This window comes from Physeter macrocephalus, chromosome 13 (assembly GCF_002837175.3).
Source record: "Physeter macrocephalus isolate SW-GA chromosome 13, ASM283717v5, whole genome shotgun sequence".
NCBI classification, from domain to species: Eukaryota; Metazoa; Chordata; class Mammalia; order Artiodactyla; family Physeteridae; genus Physeter; species Physeter macrocephalus.
Window position 1 is genome coordinate 18,331,429 of NC_041226.1, and position 18,660 is coordinate 18,350,088.

The window sequence follows — 18,660 nt, forward strand, 5'->3', positions numbered from 1 at the left end:
CCCTTTCTAGATATTTATCCTAATATTTTAAAGACATGTATATAAGAGAAATTCCTACAAGAGGACTCACTAAGTCAAAGTAATATGTGTAGGGGACTTCCCTTGTGGTCCAGTGGCTAAGACTCTGCACTCCCAATGCAGGGGCCCCAGGTTCGATCCCTGGTCGGGGAGCTAGATCCCACATGCCGCAACTAAGAGTTTGCATGCCACAACTAAAAGATTCTGCATGCCGCAACTAAAAGATCCCGCATGCTGCAACTAAGACCCGGCGCAGCCAAATAAATAAATATTTTTTAAAAAGTAATATGTGTATTTTAAATGTTAGTAGAAGTTATATACAAAAGCTTTTTACCAGAGTAGGTGCTAATTGGTAACAAAGGTATTTCTCAACAAGTGTTCAGCACAGTGCTTTACACATAGTAGAGTGAAAACTGTTGAGTGGATCGAGCTCACATTCAAGTGAGAAAAATTTGTTTTTATGATGGCATGTAAGTCTAGATAGAGGAAAGGGCTGATTACTATGCCTAGGAAAGGAGGAAAACAAGGCCTTACAGAAGAGGTACAGTTGAAACTGGGTCACCCATCTTCTTCATCAATCTCATCACTGATAGTTACTGAGTGCCTACCATGTGCCAGGCAGTGTGTTGAGTGCTTTACATTATCTCCTTTAATCCTCATATATCCTATAAGGGAGATATATTTATTATCCTCATTTGATAGATGAAAAAGTTGAGGCAGAGAGAGGTTAAATGACTTGCCCAAGCCATATAGCTAGTAAGTGACTTAGTTGGGATTAGAAATCAAGCAGTCTGATTCCATAGTCCATTCTTGAACGTTTTGTAAGTGTTCATGAAGAAGAGAAAGGGAAAGAGGCATTGAAGGTAGAAGGAACGTGCGCCAAAGCACGGTGTTGTTTAGAGAGCAGCACGTAGTCAGTGTGGCTTAAGCACTGTTAAGCTGTGGTTGCCCAAAGATGGCATGGTAGAAGACCAGAAAGTTAGGGTGAGTACATATTTGACTAACATATATGCCCTAAATATGGAATTTCCAAATAAGAATATGGCAATTTCTTTTTACTCTAAAAGAGAACAGAGAACCTCATTTCTTTTTCTGAGATTGCTCTGGCATGAGGGTAGTCTCTGGTTTCAGTGTTTTGTTCATGGCAAGAGATTCAGGCTTTTTTATCCTTTCAAAGCTATAGCATTCAGTTGTGTCTTCAGAGGATACTGTTCTGGTGCTGACCAGATGGAAGCCTTCCATTAATAAAGTGTCAATCAGTAAGCCGAGGACATTAGTTCCGTTGGCCAGTTTTCGGTTATCAGGTTTTATAGAAACATACCTAGGACACACAAAAATGTTCAATTATAAAACATCCCTTTAATAACCAGCAAAACTAAACAGAAATATTTGATTTATAACCTCAAATAAAGGTATCAAACCATTTTTTGATCAGATTTTTTTTTTTTTTTGTGGTATGCGGGCCTCCCTCTGTTGTGGCCTCTCCCGTTGCGGGGCACAGGCTCCGGACGCGCAGGCTCAGCGGCCATGGCTCACGGGCCCAGCCGCTCCGCGGCATGTGGGATCCTCCCAGACCGGGGCGCGAACCTGATTCCCCTGCATCGGCAGGCGGACGCGCAACCACTGCGCCACCAGGGAAGCCCCCTTGATCAGATATTTTTAAAGACTTCATGTATAAATCCAAGCCAGTACTTTCAGGCTACTGAAAACAGAGACCTTGCTGTGATCTCCAAAGTCATTTTAATTCCACATTTAGGAATATAGCTAACATTGATGAATTTTCATTGAGAAATTATTTTCTGGAGCGAACAATTTGATCAAACAATTAAATTAACTTAATTTTATATAATGTAATTTAACTATTTCCAAATTTTGTTTTAAACTTACTAAATATTGTTTTAATCAATTTAATTAATTGATTCAATCATTTTAATGAACATCTGATACATTTACAGTTTCCCCCTAGATCTAATTTTACCCATTACCAGCACTGACATATTACAAATTTTCTTTTGTGACTTTCTCCTATCAAATGCATTTTTCAGGTGAAATTTTGCAGATGTTAAATGTCAAGAAGACTTTATTGTCAATTTTTCTCAATAACTGTCCATTGTTGAAGAGCAAAACATGGGGTCAAAAGGCTTCTGGAGTCAAAATGACAAAACTTTCTGGAAAACTCGATAGATATACATTATTCAAGAAAAATATACCTGAACTTTTCAGATTGACTATATGTTGCTTTAATAATATCAACATAACATGTCCATAAAGATATAGCTATATTGCCCCTTCTTTATCTACCATCAGGATATTTTTATATCCTTTGTGTCCTCCCACCATTTGTTTATGAGACATGAAAAAAAAAAGCTTTAGTTCCAGGCAGCAACCTAAACTATCTGTGGTTTTATGGGATAAAAAGAGCCTTGGGGTCATCCCTAGCCTCCTTTTAATTATGATTGATAGAGTGGTTATTGTAGCTCACATTTAGAAACTCATTCTAGGCAAATAAAAAAATTCAATAATAACATATAAGAATTATAAAACTACAAAGTACATATCAAAAGCACATTTATGTTTAATACAGAAAATTTTTAACATTAGTAAATCATTTCATCTATCCCCAAACCCCAGATCTTGATTTTATAGCCTAGAAACTTTTGTGAAAGAGAAAAAATGTTACAGAACATCTCACAAAATTAAGATGCAGATAGTATATAGTAGGTTATAACACAGTGGAATGTACTTGCAAGAAATCACTTGGCCTAAATACTTGATTCCCTAAGAGGCCAAAATGAAAAATGGAAGATTTCAAGGCATAAGAAAAAGATAAAAGAAACTAATGGGAAATGGAAAATCAAAACTTATTTTAAAAACTTAAAAAGGCAAGTACACTTTTCCATTTGATCTAGTTTATAAAGGAAAGGTCAGATAGAAGATGGCTACCAAAGAGACTGTAGAATCCTGTGACTATAACTTGACTTGATAATGTGGTATGGCCCTCTGCAAGATGCACGCCAAGTATTTCTAGTACTGTGAACTTGAGAGATAATAACAGAGCAACTTGCTAGGTTACCAAGACCTCAGAGTGATAAATCATATTAGTAGAACATACTGGACAGCTGGATGATACACCAGGCTCTGAGGAGCCATTCAGGCTTTACTCCTCCACTTTCCACCTTCAAAAAAACATCTGAATGGACAGATTCAGACCACAAGGAGTGAGCAAGAAATAAAAATGATTGCTAGCTAAATAATTGTATACCTAAGGTGGGCCTCTTAAGACCAAGAGCTTTCATCCGATCACCTGAACTCCCAATAATGTCACTTTATTTGGGTTATCTACCTCTACTTTGAAATTGGAACTATAGAAAAAAATCACGACCGCTTATAGACTGAAAAATTTCTAAACTTCCAACAACTGAAAAGAATACTCTTTGGGAATGCAAGAAAAAGTCAGTTTTAAAAATAGCTTCTGGTTTTGGAATTATCTATTTTGGAATTTAAATATAATGTCATTCTCTCATTAAGATGAAAAAAAATTTTGTACTATTTGTAAAACACAAACACTTAACAGCAAAGGGAAAACTACTGTCACTGTGTACACACAAAGAATATCCCAACTTGAGTTTCTAATGTTTTTCAAGATTATAGTCATTTTCTCCAAATGCATAGCTTTTAAAGAGCATTTAGTATTTCCAGGATACCTTTTTATCTTGCATGTTTCGTCTTGAAATCAATGACACCGTTTTTCCTTAGTGTTTTAACTTTTTAGAAAGGGATCCCCAAAGATCTTAATCACACAAATTAAAAAAAAAAAAGAAATTGGTAATTTCCCTTCTATTTACGTTAGTACCCCACCAACTGTGCCGAGGTATCTTAAAACATTTTGAGGTGAAGATAGGGTCTTAGATTTTCTTCACAGTCAGCCTGTTAGCTGGATCTCTTTCCCCAAAATGACATTTCATGCCTCTTTGGAAAGGCAGGAAATTATAAAGCGTAAAAACTTAAGAATTGTCCTACTGCCCAGGGTTCTTCAGCTGGTATGCAGGACCAAGGGGTGTGTTGTGGGAGGGGTAAACATTGATCGTTCCTTATGGTTACTGCGAAAGTTAAGAAAATATCCCAAAATATGTCTACCTTGACCCCAGAAACGTGTATCTTATTTAAATACTGTCAGTAAAGAACATATGCAGACTTTTTTTTTCCCCTCCTGAAAATTAAAGCCAGCTTTCACAGTAAAATAATAGTGGGACAGCATTAAGACATTTCTAAGGGGCAAAAAAAAAGTGTCCGTGACAGTACAGTGGAAATCCGCCTTAGGGTCCAGCCAAGAATAACGGGGAGAAAGTGACTGACTCAGAAGCAACTATCCTTAATATACTGACAGCCTATCCCAGTATTTTGAGTTGTGTAAGAGTGCCAACAATGTAATAGGAGACCAGATTTGCCATGAGATATATCTGCCTTAATGGTGTCTAAAAATAAAGTGGAATGGAGAAAAATCAGTAGCCAGATCAGAAGGACTGAAAGAACAACTGTACATAGTGTAAGGAAATCATGACAAACTGTTGAGCCTTTATTATATACCAGCAACGAAAAGAAACCCATGGGGAGAAAAAGGCTTCTCATTCCATAGGAATGGAACATAATCTATAAAATTGTTTCCTCCTACAACTTGAATGACCATAGTCCCAGTTTTCCCTGGACAATTTTGATTTATTCCTATTGTCCCACATAATAACAACTCCTTCTTTCACTCTGAAAAGTATCCCAGTTTGGACAATAATTATCTGGTCATTCCACCCAACTCTGCTGGTTACTCCCCCCAAAAAATCATTTTGAGTAATCATTTTTTTCCAAAACTGAAATGAGAAAATTTCAATTTTGAGGGGAAACATCAGGAACCGGTGTAGAATAGAGGCTTCAAAATACAAAATACCTGATTCCAGTTTGGTTATCAGTCGTGCTGTCAGAGCCGCACTGGAAAACCAGGTCATGGTAAGAAGGTCTTTGTGGAGGCAGTGGAAGTAAAGTCATCTGAGGAGGGAAAGAGTTACTACTCCAGGTCGGTGCTGAAGGTTGCTCTATAAACACTGTAATTCTCCCAGTTAACATCTCGATTGTTTTGCTGCAAGAGCCAAACACCCTGAAAAAAGCTTGAGTGTTTCGGCTTAGGAAATGTACCTCCACAAGAGCAGGTCTTGGCTGTAGCAGGTGTTCTTGGTTTAAGAGATCCACCAGAGGATCAAGTTCATAGAATACAGCCTCCCTCTGAAGCCTGAGATAGTCTGAAAAGTCAGTGGGTAATAAAAGCTGGTGAGTTCTCAAAAAATCTAAGATGAAACTAAATAAAACACCATCTCTGTCCACAAAAATCTGGCCACCAACCATCTTGAATTCTTGGTCTCTGCCATCAAACATACGTGTCAACCGAGAGGCAGGAAACTGCTTTAAGGTTGAAGACCTTGTGGTGAATATCTTCCCTCCCACGTTCAAAGTGACCAGTTCCTGACTACTCATTTTCCTCTTGCTTCACACTAGAGGCTACAAACCATCAGGCACAGACTTAGGAACTTGAAAATCAACCTGTAACCACAAATGTTACATATGATTAAGAAATGTAGGGGAGGGGAATATAACAAAAACAGAGACCTCGATTTCCAGGTAACTACTGTTAAAGCAAATAGTGTGTCCATAGCTGTGTTTACAAATTTGAGAGTTGCCTGGGAACGTACAGTATACAGAATGAAAAAATAACAGATGAGGAACTCCATACTTTAAGGAAAACTACCAATATGTCTGAGGACATGTGTCAAATAGATCCCTTTACTGTATCCCATTAAAAAAAAAAACCTTCATAAAAACCTCTTGTAAATCTATATTAAAAAAATATATATATATATATTTATATATTCTGGGAGCAGAAAAGCATTCCCCCTCTCCAAACCTCTTATCTACTGAGTCCTCATGGCAGAGGTAATATTTATAGATAAACATTGTCTTAATTTTTTATATCCCTTTAGCAATTTAGTGGCTAATCTTGGATTGTCAGTTGGGGATAAGGCAGTCATTACCTCAACTAGCAGCTTATTTTGACTACTCTTCTCATAACTAGAATGATTCTTCTGTACTTGAAATTTAGTTGCCACCTTCTTTTCCTGTCCCTGCTTGTATTACCTCCTCTCAACCAAATTAATGGACTGGGGTAAAGACCCTCTGGACTGTCAAGGAATGTCTTGTCCCATGACAGAAATAAGGTTGACTGAAAGCAGTTCTAAGATAAAGTCACTTCTTGTTTTCATCTGAATTCTAAACAAGGTGAAAAAATTTATTTTTGTTCCGTGGGAGACAGGGCATCTTTATCTCATGTGAGCAGATAGGACAGGCTTAGTGTTTAGCTGATTATTTTGTACTTTATAATAGCTGATAGATTGTTTCATCTATCGTTAAATTAGTCTTACTACTCTTAAAAAATTCTTTAAACAAGTGAACTGATTGGTTGTACAGTTGCCATGATACTTTGGAACAACACTTAGCTGCCAGTAAAAAGGCGGCTTTTCCATTTCCTGCTCTTGCAATGTGTGTTTTTGTTTGTTTTTACCCATGCCTTTGCTTGCACAGTCACCTAACAGTTTTGTAGTTTACCTCCAAACTCCTCTGGTGATAAATTTACAAAACCTAAGCAGATAAGAGGCAAGCTGAGATAAATCTCCACCCTCCTTAAAACGTAAACTTCGCATAAGGTAATGCCAGTTTTTGTTTACATGAGATTTACATTGTACCAAAAAAAGAAATCAACCCTCTGCAGAAAAAGTTGGAAATTCAATCCATATCTTATTCCTTTTTTAAAGAATGTTCACTTTCAAAAAAAAGTTGCTTTACAAGAGTAGTCTTTATTACATGCTTAAGAACAATCATTATTACACTACCTCATCAATATTAAATCATGTACTCTCTCACATCCCCTTTTTTCATGGCATAAACACAACCAGTATTAGGGGTAGGATGCTTATTTCAAAAGCACTTTAAAAAGAAAGGAGGGTTCAGGACTACACTATTAAATTTCACTTTTATCTTTATACTACCTAATTTCAACAACATGTGTAGGACATTGTTTTTGAAAGGAATACTTGTGGAGGAAAATATCTGACTGGAATCTTGACCAAATCTGAACTACCACTCTGTATTCTGACCAATTTCTAACAAAAGACACAGAACTACGTACTTTAAACAGATTTTACAACAGTTTATATTTGCACACAAATTCTGCCACATTGTTCAGCACCACCAAAGTAAAATTCTTTAATCTTTCACTGAAAATGAAAAACCCATCTGCCAACTGTTCCCAGTAGAAAACTGATTGTTCTACAAAATCAGCTGATTTAGTCAGGTAGGAACTAAAGTTTGAAAGATTGTCTTTCCAAGTTGTGATTTCATCAAATAAAGACCATTCTAGGAATATGGTAGGACTGAGGAAAATGAGAAGGCCAAGCAGAAAGATTACCACAAATAACAGATAAAAGCTCCAAGGAATCTTGCTAATGAATGTGCCAGTGTCTTGAGGCAAAGAAAGTTTATCCACATCTACTAGTTTTATGTCTTCCCACTGACTGGTATCAAAGTTCTTCATTAAAGGGCTTGAGGGCAAATTAGAGGGAGGCAAAGGAGTTTCCTTGATGACTTTTATTTTCTCCCTGAACTCCTGCATCTGTTGCAGAAATATGATGGGTTCTGACACATCTTTGAAAGCCTCAGCAATGTTAAAGGCCATTCGTTGTTCCTGCAAGATGGTGTTGAGTTTGTTGATCTCTGGGTCATAGGCCTGCATAACTGCAAGTTTCATGGTCTCAAAGTCAGAAAGGATTTCATTCTTCTTTTGATCTAATGTGTGTTGTAACTTCTCAAAAAACTCCTTCACTTTATCTGAATCTTTAGTCAGCAACTGTAGAGATTTCCTTTTGCTAGTTTCCAAGGTATCCAAGCGAGAAAGAGCATCTCCCCGACGCCAGGTCTCAAAGCTCTGGAAGAGGGACTCAAAGGCATCCCTTTCCTGAGCATAGGCATCTTCGATAGAACAGAAGACATGCTTGGTGTGGTCACCACGAGTAGCACAGATCCCACAAATCAGCTGCATATCAGTCAGGCAGAAAATGTTGAGAGGCTGCCCCAAGTGTCCTTTGCACACTGGCATTTTGGGAGAGATCTTTATCTTGTTATACTTTTCCACAATACCCTTCAGGGAGTAATTAACCTGCAGGCTACTGACCCCGGTGGCTGAAGTTTCCTTGCGGCATGTGGGGCACTTGAATGGAGATGATCTCCACAATGAATTCCGCACGTTCCCCTCTAAGATCCCTTCTAAGCATTTTTTGCAAAAGTTGTGCGAGCAAGGCAAAACTCGAGGATCATCAAACAGACTGCAACAAATTGGGCACGTGAGATCTTCTTCAAGCAGCTCCATCACATCTCCTACCAGAGAGAAAGAAACATTTTATTTTACTCCAGTAACCCCTTCATTTGGACTATGGACTAGTTAGAAGAAACTATCTTCACAGCCATTAAAAATGATTTTTCACTGAAATAACCAAACAAAGGAAATAAGTGAGAAATTTGTGAAGGGAATGCACACCAAAGCAGATTTAATCTGCTGGGACTAGAACACGCTCCTTATTAGTAGGGCTCCCTGTACACAAGGCCTTTGTGTGGGCTTTCCAACAACAGTCTTTGGCTGAGACAGGGTTAGGACTAGGACAACTGCAAGTTGAGCCAGCAGGACCCAACTGCTTGTTTTAAAACAGAGCTGACTACTAGCTGTCAGAAACAAAGCCACTCAGTGTCTGAAGAGAATGAGCTCTTTAGTCTGGGCCCACAATTATAAAATGGTATGCTATTTAAAGAAAGCAGCACAAAAATATAAATCCAAGCATGCACTGTCACGTAGACTTTTATTAAAAACTGGCATATTTTTCTATTTCAAAGGCAAGATTACAATTATTAAAATCAGAGGTAAAAACATAAAATGAGACAGCTGCAATTCATTCTTCCCTGGAGAATTAAGTGAATATTTTTTCAAACCACTGGAACAGTAATCAAAGCCAGTGGGGACAAACCTGGGCATCCATAAGACTCTTCCAGGGCATCTGTGAGGACAATACTATTTTCATAGTAATACTGAGATGTTATTTACTTTTGGCACAAAGTTGACAGTGCACTGTAAAAAAAGCAATGGTGAGTAGACACTGCTGGAGCCTTAGCAGGAATCAAACAAGGCAACAGGTAGCACCAAACTGGATTCCTGGTTATTGTATTCTTCACCACCACGTACCCAACGGTGGGGACAGGGGTGAGGGCAGCCAGTTTCATTTTAGAATGTTCTAGATGAAGCAGTAAAAATTACTCATTTTACTAAATCTTGATCCTTGTGGACATGTCTTTTTAATATTTTGTGTGACAAAATATGAAGTAACCACAAAGCATTTCTACTGCATACCAGCAGATACTGTCTGGAGGAAAAGCAATTAGGTGATTGAGATACAAGCTAAATCAGCTGCTTTTTTCATGGAACACCATTTTTACTTGAAACAGCAAATGACGAACTATGGCTGTGCAGACTTAGGTATCTGGCAGATATTTTTTTGAAAATGAACACAATGAACCCATCACTGCAAGGGAAACAAATGACAGTATTTCTCGCCAATGATAAAAAGTTGAATTTTTGAGTGAAAATTGGATTTTGCAAAACGTATTTGCCACTTAAGAGCTTGTAATGAAACAAGTGGTGATATTAACATTGGGTTTTGGCTTTTTTAGAGGAGAGATCGTGTATAATGAAATATGTCACTTTGGAGATCTACATTACACAGTGAACTAATTGGTTCAAATCACCAATGCATGTTATAAATCATACATTCTAATACACACACACATATCACATTACCACCAAAGTAACAAAATAGGGTCTACTAATCTCTATGCCATCTTATAACCAAAAGTAAATATATTTTTTTATTATATAATACGTTTTTTAAAAAAATATTTATTTATTTATTTACTTGGTTGTGCCAGGTCTTAGTTGCGGCAGGTGGGCTCCTTAGTTGCGGCTCGCTGGCTCCTTAGTTGCAGCTTGCGGGCTCCTTAGTTGCAGCTTGCCGGCTTAGTTGCGGCACGTGGGCTCCTTAGTTGCAGCATGCATGTGGGGCCTATTTCCCTGACCAGGGATAGAACCTGGGCCCCCGGAATTGGGAGCACAGAGTCTTAACCACTGCACCACCAGGGAAGTCCCAGTAAGTAAATAAATTTTAACAGTAATTTTAAGAATCATAATTGGAGCTACAATCTAGAAGATAAATAGTATTTAAAAGATACTGAACTTGCAAGACTAATTAGTTTATGGTTTCCTATTAGGTTGTGAGAGATATATGTATAACAAATATATAATACATATATATGTAGAATTAAAGCAAAGAGTATTCTGTCAAATTTAGTGTTACACGGCAAAAATGGTGATGAAGCTTATTTTTCTGAAAAATCTTTTGTGACATGGCAAATCATACAACCTTTGAAAAGCAGTGAGAAGAGAACAGCTACAGAGACTGAGGTTAGTGTGCTCTCTAAGAAGTTATCAAGCATCTATAAAACATTCTGACTCTTTAGAGCAAAGAGGAAAACTTTTGATGATCTTCCATCACTAGTCCTGGGGTTCTACACTTTTATCACCTCCATTGATCTCTGTCATCTTTCACCTAAGAATTCTATGCTAAGGCTAGATTTTGGAGTAAACTGTAGAAACAGGAAAGTAGTGGCAGCAGCATTCAATAAAGTAAACCTAATTTATTCATCCTTGCAAGGTTAGTACTTCCAGAGAATCCTATCCAAGCATATTAAATAAATAAAAGGAAAAACAAAGGATACCAAGTTTTGTCATGAGATGGCGAAAAAGGGCACCCAAGACAAAGAGAAACTTTGACGAAAACTGAGGGACCAAGAAGAATTTTAAGGCAATCAAGTATGATCAAAAGGAAAATGTCACACACAGGAAAATTTAGAAATAATAAACAGTCATCCCAAAGCCACAATCAACTTACAGCTCTTAAAATGAACCAGAGGAAAAAAGTTGGTATTTGGAAAGTCCCTTTTTAAAAAAAATTGCATCAAAATCATGGTAGATCCTATTGTTCCAATTTTAGTGATATAACTTAACAAATTTTGGTTTATAATTTAAAGATTCTCATTTTAATCCACATTAAAACTAAACACTATTTTCTTTTCTTAGCTTTATACTCAAAACTTTAATCACAAAACTATGTGACCACTTCCACAGCTGACTTTTAGAGAAAACTGCGACATATAGCCTAACAACCCAAGAAACCATGGAAAGTTTGTTGCCTTAAAAGTTTTAAAGGAAAATACATAATAAGGTTTTTAGTCTCACTAAGTGAAGGGTATGCTTTTCACAGTAAAGGAACTTATAGATCCTTTTCTTAAAGTGTGGCTAGGCTTCCCTGGTGGCGCAGTGGTTGGGAGTCCGCCTGCCGATGCAGGGGATGCGGGTTCGTGCCCTGGTCCGGGAGGATCCCACATGCCACGGAGCGGCTGGGCCTGCGCGTCCGGAGCCTGTGCTCCGCGGCGGGAGGGGCCGCGGCAGCGAGAGGCCCGCGTACCGCAAAAAAAAAAAATAATAATAATAATAAAATAAAATTTAAAAATCTAAATAAATCAATTGAGCTTACTCCTTTGACGAAACCAAAGTACATATTCCCCCCTTCTGGGGGACAAACATAGATATCAAGAAATTTGATGTGAACAAAATTACTGTTCACCAGTGATAAAATTTCAACTTAACCAATGTCAAATTAAGTATATAAAGGCAAGTAAGTTTCCAAGATTCATTTCTTCTTTTGAATTAAAAATTTCCCAAGATTTATTTATTTATTTACTTACTAATTTATGTATTTACTTATTTAGGCCACGCCATGCGACTTCTGGGATGTTAGTTCCCCAACCAAGGATTGAACCCATGCCCTCAGCAGTGAAAGCGTGGAGTCCTAACTACTGCACCGCCAGGGAATTCCCAACAATTTCCCAAGTTTTATACCAACAAAGAAAGTAGCCAAATATATACCCAGTTATCTACCACCTCTCTGGTTTTCAACTTCATTTTCCTACCATATTTATACTTTAAAATATACTTTTTAATTTATGTAGAATAAAACTCACTCCTTTCAGTACGCCGTTCTATGAGTTTTGACAAAGGCACAGTTGTATAACACCACCACAGATTTATTTTTAAGCAAACATTCAAGATAGCCACACTTAAGGAAGACATGAAAACTGTTTGAGCAGTACTACCTTGAGTGGGTATATAGCAACAACAGTCTCTGCAAATGAAAACAGTAACACAACCACCAGAATATTAAAAATGGAAAAGCCAACACTTACAAAGGAGTGATAAAATAGAAGTAAAAGCTAATATATATGACTTCTCCCTCCTGGAAGCCCTTTTGTTTTTATATGATCAACCCAAAATGATTACAATTGAACAGGTGCTCATTTTATTCACTATTAAAAGGTAATTTTAATAAAACCTTTTGGGCTTCCCTGGTGGTGCAGTGGTTAAGAATCCACCTGCCAATGCAGAAGACATGGGTTTGAGCCCTGGTCCGGGAAGATCCCACATGCCGCGGAGCAACTAAGCCCGTGCGCCACAACTACTGAAGCCCGCGCGCCTAGAGCCCATGCTCTGCAACAAGAGAAGCTACTGCAATGAGAAGCCCACGCACCACAACAAAGAGTAGCCCCCGCCCGCCGCAACTAGAGAAAGCCTGTGTGCAGCAATGAAGACCCAACGCAGCCAAAAGTAAATAAATTTATTTTTAAAATAAATAAAACCTTTTAATTAAAAGAAACTTTCCTATTAAATCTTTGAACTTCATTAGTTGATAGCAATATAAAGTTCAAAATAATACCCATGATTTCTTTTCCAAATCCCATTACAGAAGAAAAAGAAAAGCCAATATATTATACCTTATATCTGAGAGATTTAAATCAAATTTCCATCCTGCTTTGAGGCATCTCTGAATTCAGGAATTTCAAAGCAGTATCTAAATACCTAACAAGTAACTACATAGCAAATTCTGAAACTCACTTCATAGACAAAACTAAATTATGTGAGCTCTACTAAACAGACAGCCACCAATCAACCTTATCTTGGAACAAAGCTTAGAATAAAAGAGCTCACCTTTAAAAAAAAAATCACTTCCTCTCATCCCACTAGTTAATCTTATTTTCAAGTTGTATACTGTATTTTCAAGAAGTATACTGATATTTTAGTATGAGGTCCACTAATAATCATTTCTTGAAATTTACTAAGAATCTATTAACAACTACTGAATCTAGATAGAGGATGTAAGGATATCTATTGTAATATATTTTTAATTTTCAGTATATTTGAAAATTTTCACAATAAGAAGTTGTAAAAAAAAAAAAAAACTAAAGAGGGGACCAATAATAAGAAAACCATATAGGGCTAAAAAAGTAAAACTTCAAAAACATTAACTATGATAAGCTTCACAGAGAGCTTAATCTGCTGTAATATTGTTTCATCTTTTATAAAATAAAAAATATATTATTGGAATCTGGATCAAGGCCTGTGAGGAGAGTGACATACTTGTTTTGCACTCAGTCTATGACCTTTGACAAACCACTTATACATATTAGTTTTTCTCCTCATTGAATAAGTGTTTTGAAAGGTATCTAACAATATATGAAAATTATTTACCAAGTTTTTTTTTTAATACCCTATATCAATGTGTTATTAACACCTCATTCTGGCTTTTAGAGACTGTTCCAAAACTTATATGATCCAAACAGGATAAAGTGAGATTAAGAAAAAGACAAAATTTCTGATAACTTAAAAAAGGAATATTAAAATTAATATACCATATACTCCAATAAAGATGTTAAAAAAAAACCTTAAGGAGCCATTAAAAAAAATAAATAAAATAAATATACCACATATAACATCTAAAATAGCTTATCTAATTGTTATGTGGCCCTTTGAAACAAAATATAATTTACCTTTGTGTCCATATAAGACATAAGTAACTTACCTTTTCTGGCATTATCCTAGAATAAGTAGTAGTCAAAATTTCCTCCAAGGTATTTCTAATAGAATTCCTGATAAGTAGGGCAAAATAAACCTAGTACAGAAGGTCCAGCAGCTTGGAAGGCCTACCTACTCAGAAAATTCACAAGTTTTTGGACTAAGGTGACAGTCTCAAAAACAAAAAACTAGGTCATTACCTTCATAGTCCAGAAAAACTTGGAAAAAATGAGTTTTTTCCTTTCCTTCATTCTCTTCTCTGTGCCACTATTTTGCCTCGACTTTTCCTTTGTTTATTCTTCTTTTAACTCATCTTCCCCATTCTATTTCAAGGAATGCAATCTTTTGATTTCCTCTTATTCCTTCCTTATCTCACACCTCCTCTTTACCTTACTTCTTATGTTTCTTTCCCTATTTTCTTTTCCCTGTGTCACCTGATAATCACCCAAGATATTATTCTGTAATCCTGTAAATCAGCAGCATTAAATCAATAGTTTAAGGATACCAGCTGATCAGATATCCCTATCCCATTTTTGTACAACTACTGAGAAATCTATGAGGACACCGAATGGTGCTGAATCGCATTTTCTCCCACCCAGATGAAATCAATTTGAACATAATGAGGGTCTGAATTTGAAGGAACCATACATATAGCCCAAATTATTCTCCTCGTTTGGTACGAACCAAACCCAGATTACTTATCTTTACCTTTTAAGAGTTAAAATTAACTTAAATTGGAACTACTGACTTCTGCAAAGGTTTTACAAACTAGAAATGTTTCTTTTCTCCCAAATAAATGTAAACAGGTTTAAATAGAGGTGGCAAAATTCTACCCCTAGAACAAATTGTCTTCTTTCACAATAAACTTGGCAATCATTAACCTAAATTATTATCCCCAACAGGTTGGTATCTATTAAGTTTTCATCATCTAGCTCTGCATTTGAGGTTAATTCCAGCTTTCAGAAAGTACTGTCAAAGTCTAGTATTCAATACACAGCAAGCTAGATCTATGTAGATAAGTGAAATTATTTACATAGTATGTAATACTGTGCCAAGTGAAAACAAGTATTTAGTGGATAACTAATAAGTACTACCTACCTGCTAATAAGAACTTACTTCTGAGATGGAAATGTAATTGGTCTGAATAAAGTTCCTTTTGCTCAGTGTAGAATTACATACGCATTTTATTCTAAGTAAAACTGATCTAGAAAATATTTCAAGTAGAAAGCTAATTATGCTAAACTTCAAGCAATTTTTAGGTTGGCTATATTCTATATACTATGTTGGCACTCCTCACTCATATTCAATACTGCACATATGCAGGGGAAGAAAGGAAGAGCTCCTCTGGGAGTTTTAAATGGGGAGCCAGGTTACTGCCAAGGAGATATACTTGTGGTGCTTATGCCACAGGAAAGACAATAATTTAAACTATTGGCAAAAATTTTCAGTTCAACTTTTCCTTAGAAATATATTTACATCTATAATGCAAATGAATTTGAAAGTGTTCACATTATGAGAATTTCCTTTATATTTACAGAAGGCTTAACTGGAATATAACTATTCTGTATGTCAAAGGACACCTGTTTTTGGTTAACTGTTATGAATGTACTATTCCTCTAGCACCATTCTAGTATCTAAGAGTCCCAAGGCAAGGTAATGACAATGGCAGTGTCTTTCACGAATAACAAAAATGGATAATCCAATGATCTAATGATATTTTAAAAGATGAAATATAAGCCAAAAGTCAATTCCTGCCCTAAATTCAGAAATATAGCACATTTACAAAGGTACTGTTACTATAAAAGGTATGATAACTGCCTTACAAAAGGACATAGAAAGCTGACACCACACCGAAGTTGGAGAGGTTATCCATGCAAGTGGACTTTGTTTTTCTAAAATTATAAAAGTAATTTGTGATTATAGAAAATTCAGAAAATACAGGGAAAAAATTACCATAGTTACATAGGCAAGGAATAACCATTATTATTATTTTGGTATATTTCTTCTAACATTATTTTGGCACATTCCTCCCAATCCTGTGTCTGCACACACACATACTTTAACAAAACTGGAAGCATAACACAACTTTGTATCTACTTCTTTTCACTTGTTTTATCATATGCATTTCCCCTATTGTTATAAATTCTTCTAAAACATGACAGTCTATCTTATGGATATGCTGTTTCTTATTGATTGTTTGTTTTGGGGGGATTATAACATTTTAATGAACACTCTGTAGAAAAGTCTTAGTCCAATTGTTAGGTGGGTCAAAGAGTAGGAACATTCTTAAGGCTCTTGAAAAGACTGCCAAGTTTCCCTCTAGAAAGGGCGTACCATTTTCTGAACTCTGACCAATGATGTATGACAGTGCTCCACCTCTCCATGCAATTCCCAACCTTACAACAGAATCATACTTTTATAGAGCTTAATAAAAAAATAAGAAAAAGGCATACTTTTTTTACCATACCTACCTAAGTTTAAAATATAAAACAGTTTAAGGCAGTTAATATTAGTATGTGTCTACGTATTACCAATATATAAGAATATATGGGGGCTTCCCCGGTGGCGCAGGGGTTGAGAATCCACCTGCCAATGCAGGGGACACGGGTTCGAGCCCTGGTCTGGGAAGATCCCACATACCGCAGAGCAACTAAGCCCGTGTGCCACAACTATTGAGCCTGCGCTCTAGAGCCCGTGAGCTACAACTACTGAGCCCGCGAGCCTCAAGTACTGAAGCCTGCGCGCCTAGAGCCCATGCTGCGCAACAAGAGAAGCCACCGCAGTGAGAAGCCCGCACACCGCAACGAAGAGTAGCCTCCGCACACAGCAACGAAGACCCAACGCAGCCAAAAATAAATTAATTAATAAAATTTAAAAAAAAAGAATATATGGTGCTAAAAGTTATGGGGTAGGAATAAAACAGAAGTACTGGGCTTAAAAACATCTTAGAGATCATTTAGCTAAACACCTAACTTTACAAGTGAAGAAACTGAGCCTCCCCTGCTCCCCCAAATTGTACACAGCAAACAAGGCATAGGACCTGAGTTTCCCAATTCTCAGACCTTAGCACTATCCAGAAAGTGGGTCAGGAATTCAGTATCCTCATTCATCAAATGGAGAAATTTAATCATGAGCTCTCTAAATCCCTTCTAAAATTCTATAATTTTTACAAAGTAGGTTGTAACAGGTTCTCCAGTGAAGGGTAAAGAGCACTGAACCTGCATCTGAATACCTAGCTTTAAGCACTAGTTTTACCCTTCATGGAATGAGGATTTTTACAGTACCTACCTCATAATGTTCTTGGAAAGACTAAGTAATGTGTGACAATTTTGTAAACTACTGAGCTACATCAGTGTAAGATGATTTAATTACATGTGTGTACAGATACTGTGAAAATTTTAAATACTTATTTACAGTGTTATGTTAGAGCATGAGTGTATTAACCAAGAAAGGTCCTAAAGGAGAGCTGGACTCCCTTGAACTGTAATTTCAAGGGAGGACAAAGTAAGTATTACATAGCATAGCAGGTACAAAGCATGTTCGTGGAAATGGGCATAGCTGAACAACAGCTATGGCAGAAGGAGGGCCAGGTAACCAATAAATGTAGAGAATGAAAATAACCTGGTGTTATGGAAGGACTTGCCAGAGAGGTTTAGTACATCAGCTGGTACAAAAAAGATGGTATTTTAAGGAAAGATAGGAGAGCATGAAGAAACATATGTGCTTATTGTGCAAGACAGAAGTATAACCAATTAATCAATAGCTCCATCAAGTTCTACCAGAGGGAGTGGCTATGTAAAAGAAATTCTGCATTTAAAATACCTTTTATATAAAGGTCTGTAGAGTCAGAAAACTGAAGCCCTGTTGTATAAGCCCTAGCAGCAGTGACACAGAAGGAAAAAAAAAACCTATTAAAAAAAAGAAAGAAAAGCTGCTGTAGCCTCTTTTCCTTTGCAGTATGAATCTTTGGATTATAGTATGTTTCAAATAATTGTCACATAAAGAATTTCCAAGTATGGAATCAATTTTTCTGAGTTTTGACAAAATATGAAAAGAACAAAGACCATCCATGAGGGTGGGAACACATACATTCTACACAGAGTTCAATTTTGAAAGGTTCTGGGACTGACGAAATTGGGTGCTTTCTTTTTTTGTTGGTTTTTGTTTGTTTATTTGTTTTTAACGTAGGGAAAAGTATTGTAGTTTACCTCTGTCCCCTGCAAGCAGGTGTATTGGTCAGGGTTACTATTTCCCAGGGCAGAGCAATCAGGTTTTGGTTTTGTTTGGTTTTTTTTTTTCACGTCGTGACTAGTAATCAAAGGAGGCTACTGTAAAGAAAGAACAAAGAAAGAGGGTATTATGCATTTATGTGCACAGGGTTCTTATTTTTCACCCTCAATTTTTTCAATCATCCCCCACAAATAAAGCCAGCCTGCTAGGACCTGATGAAAAAGCCAGGAGCATGGGAGAGGCTGGCCATCTCTGTGCTAAGGAGCTTCTCGGTTAGGGCGCCCTCCCACGGGGCCAGGCAGCCTCCCCAG

General features: G+C 36.9%; 2 protein-coding genes across 3 annotated transcripts; both read right to left on the bottom strand.

The window, feature by feature from the left end:
* Positions 1-366: 366 nt before the first annotated feature.
* KCNRG (potassium channel regulator) lies at positions 367-18,406 on the bottom strand. Its single transcript, XM_007105309.4, has 3 exons — positions 18,328-18,406; positions 4,958-5,604; positions 367-1,339 (listed from the first exon to the last, which is right to left on the bottom strand). Exons 2-3 carry the CDS (start codon positions 5,536-5,538, stop codon positions 1,099-1,101), a joined length of 822 nt encoding a protein of 273 aa, XP_007105371.1. The 5' UTR covers positions 5,539-5,604; positions 18,328-18,406; the 3' UTR covers positions 367-1,098.
* Positions 6,894-18,437, bottom strand: TRIM13 (tripartite motif containing 13). 2 transcript variants are annotated; one of them, XM_028497582.2, is made up of 2 exons: positions 18,328-18,437; positions 6,894-8,487 (listed from the first exon to the last, which is right to left on the bottom strand). In XM_028497582.2, the coding sequence occupies exon 2, from the start codon at positions 8,477-8,479 to the stop codon at positions 7,256-7,258; it is 1,224 nt and encodes a 407-aa protein (XP_028353383.1). In that variant the 5' UTR covers positions 8,480-8,487; positions 18,328-18,437; the 3' UTR covers positions 6,894-7,255. The 2 variants fall into 2 exon arrangements, with proteins under 2 accessions (XP_028353383.1, XP_007105370.2); XM_007105308.4 differs by lacking the exon at positions 18,328-18,437 and adding an exon at positions 10,071-11,989.
* Positions 18,438-18,660: the final 223 nt, after the last annotated feature.

Excerpts from the sequence above, each read along its gene's own strand:
- KCNRG (XM_007105309.4), bottom strand. The coding sequence starts at position 5,538 with ATGAGTAGTCAGGAACTGGTCACTTTGAACGTGGGAGGGAAGATATTC. Across the intron at positions 1,340-4,957 it reads GATAACCAAACTGGAATCAG|GTATGTTTCTATAAAACCTG; the intron begins GTATTTTGTATT and ends TGTGTGTCCTAG.
- TRIM13 (XM_028497582.2), bottom strand. The coding sequence starts at position 8,479 with ATGGAGCTGCTTGAAGAAGATCTCACGTGCCCAATTTGTTGCAGTCTG.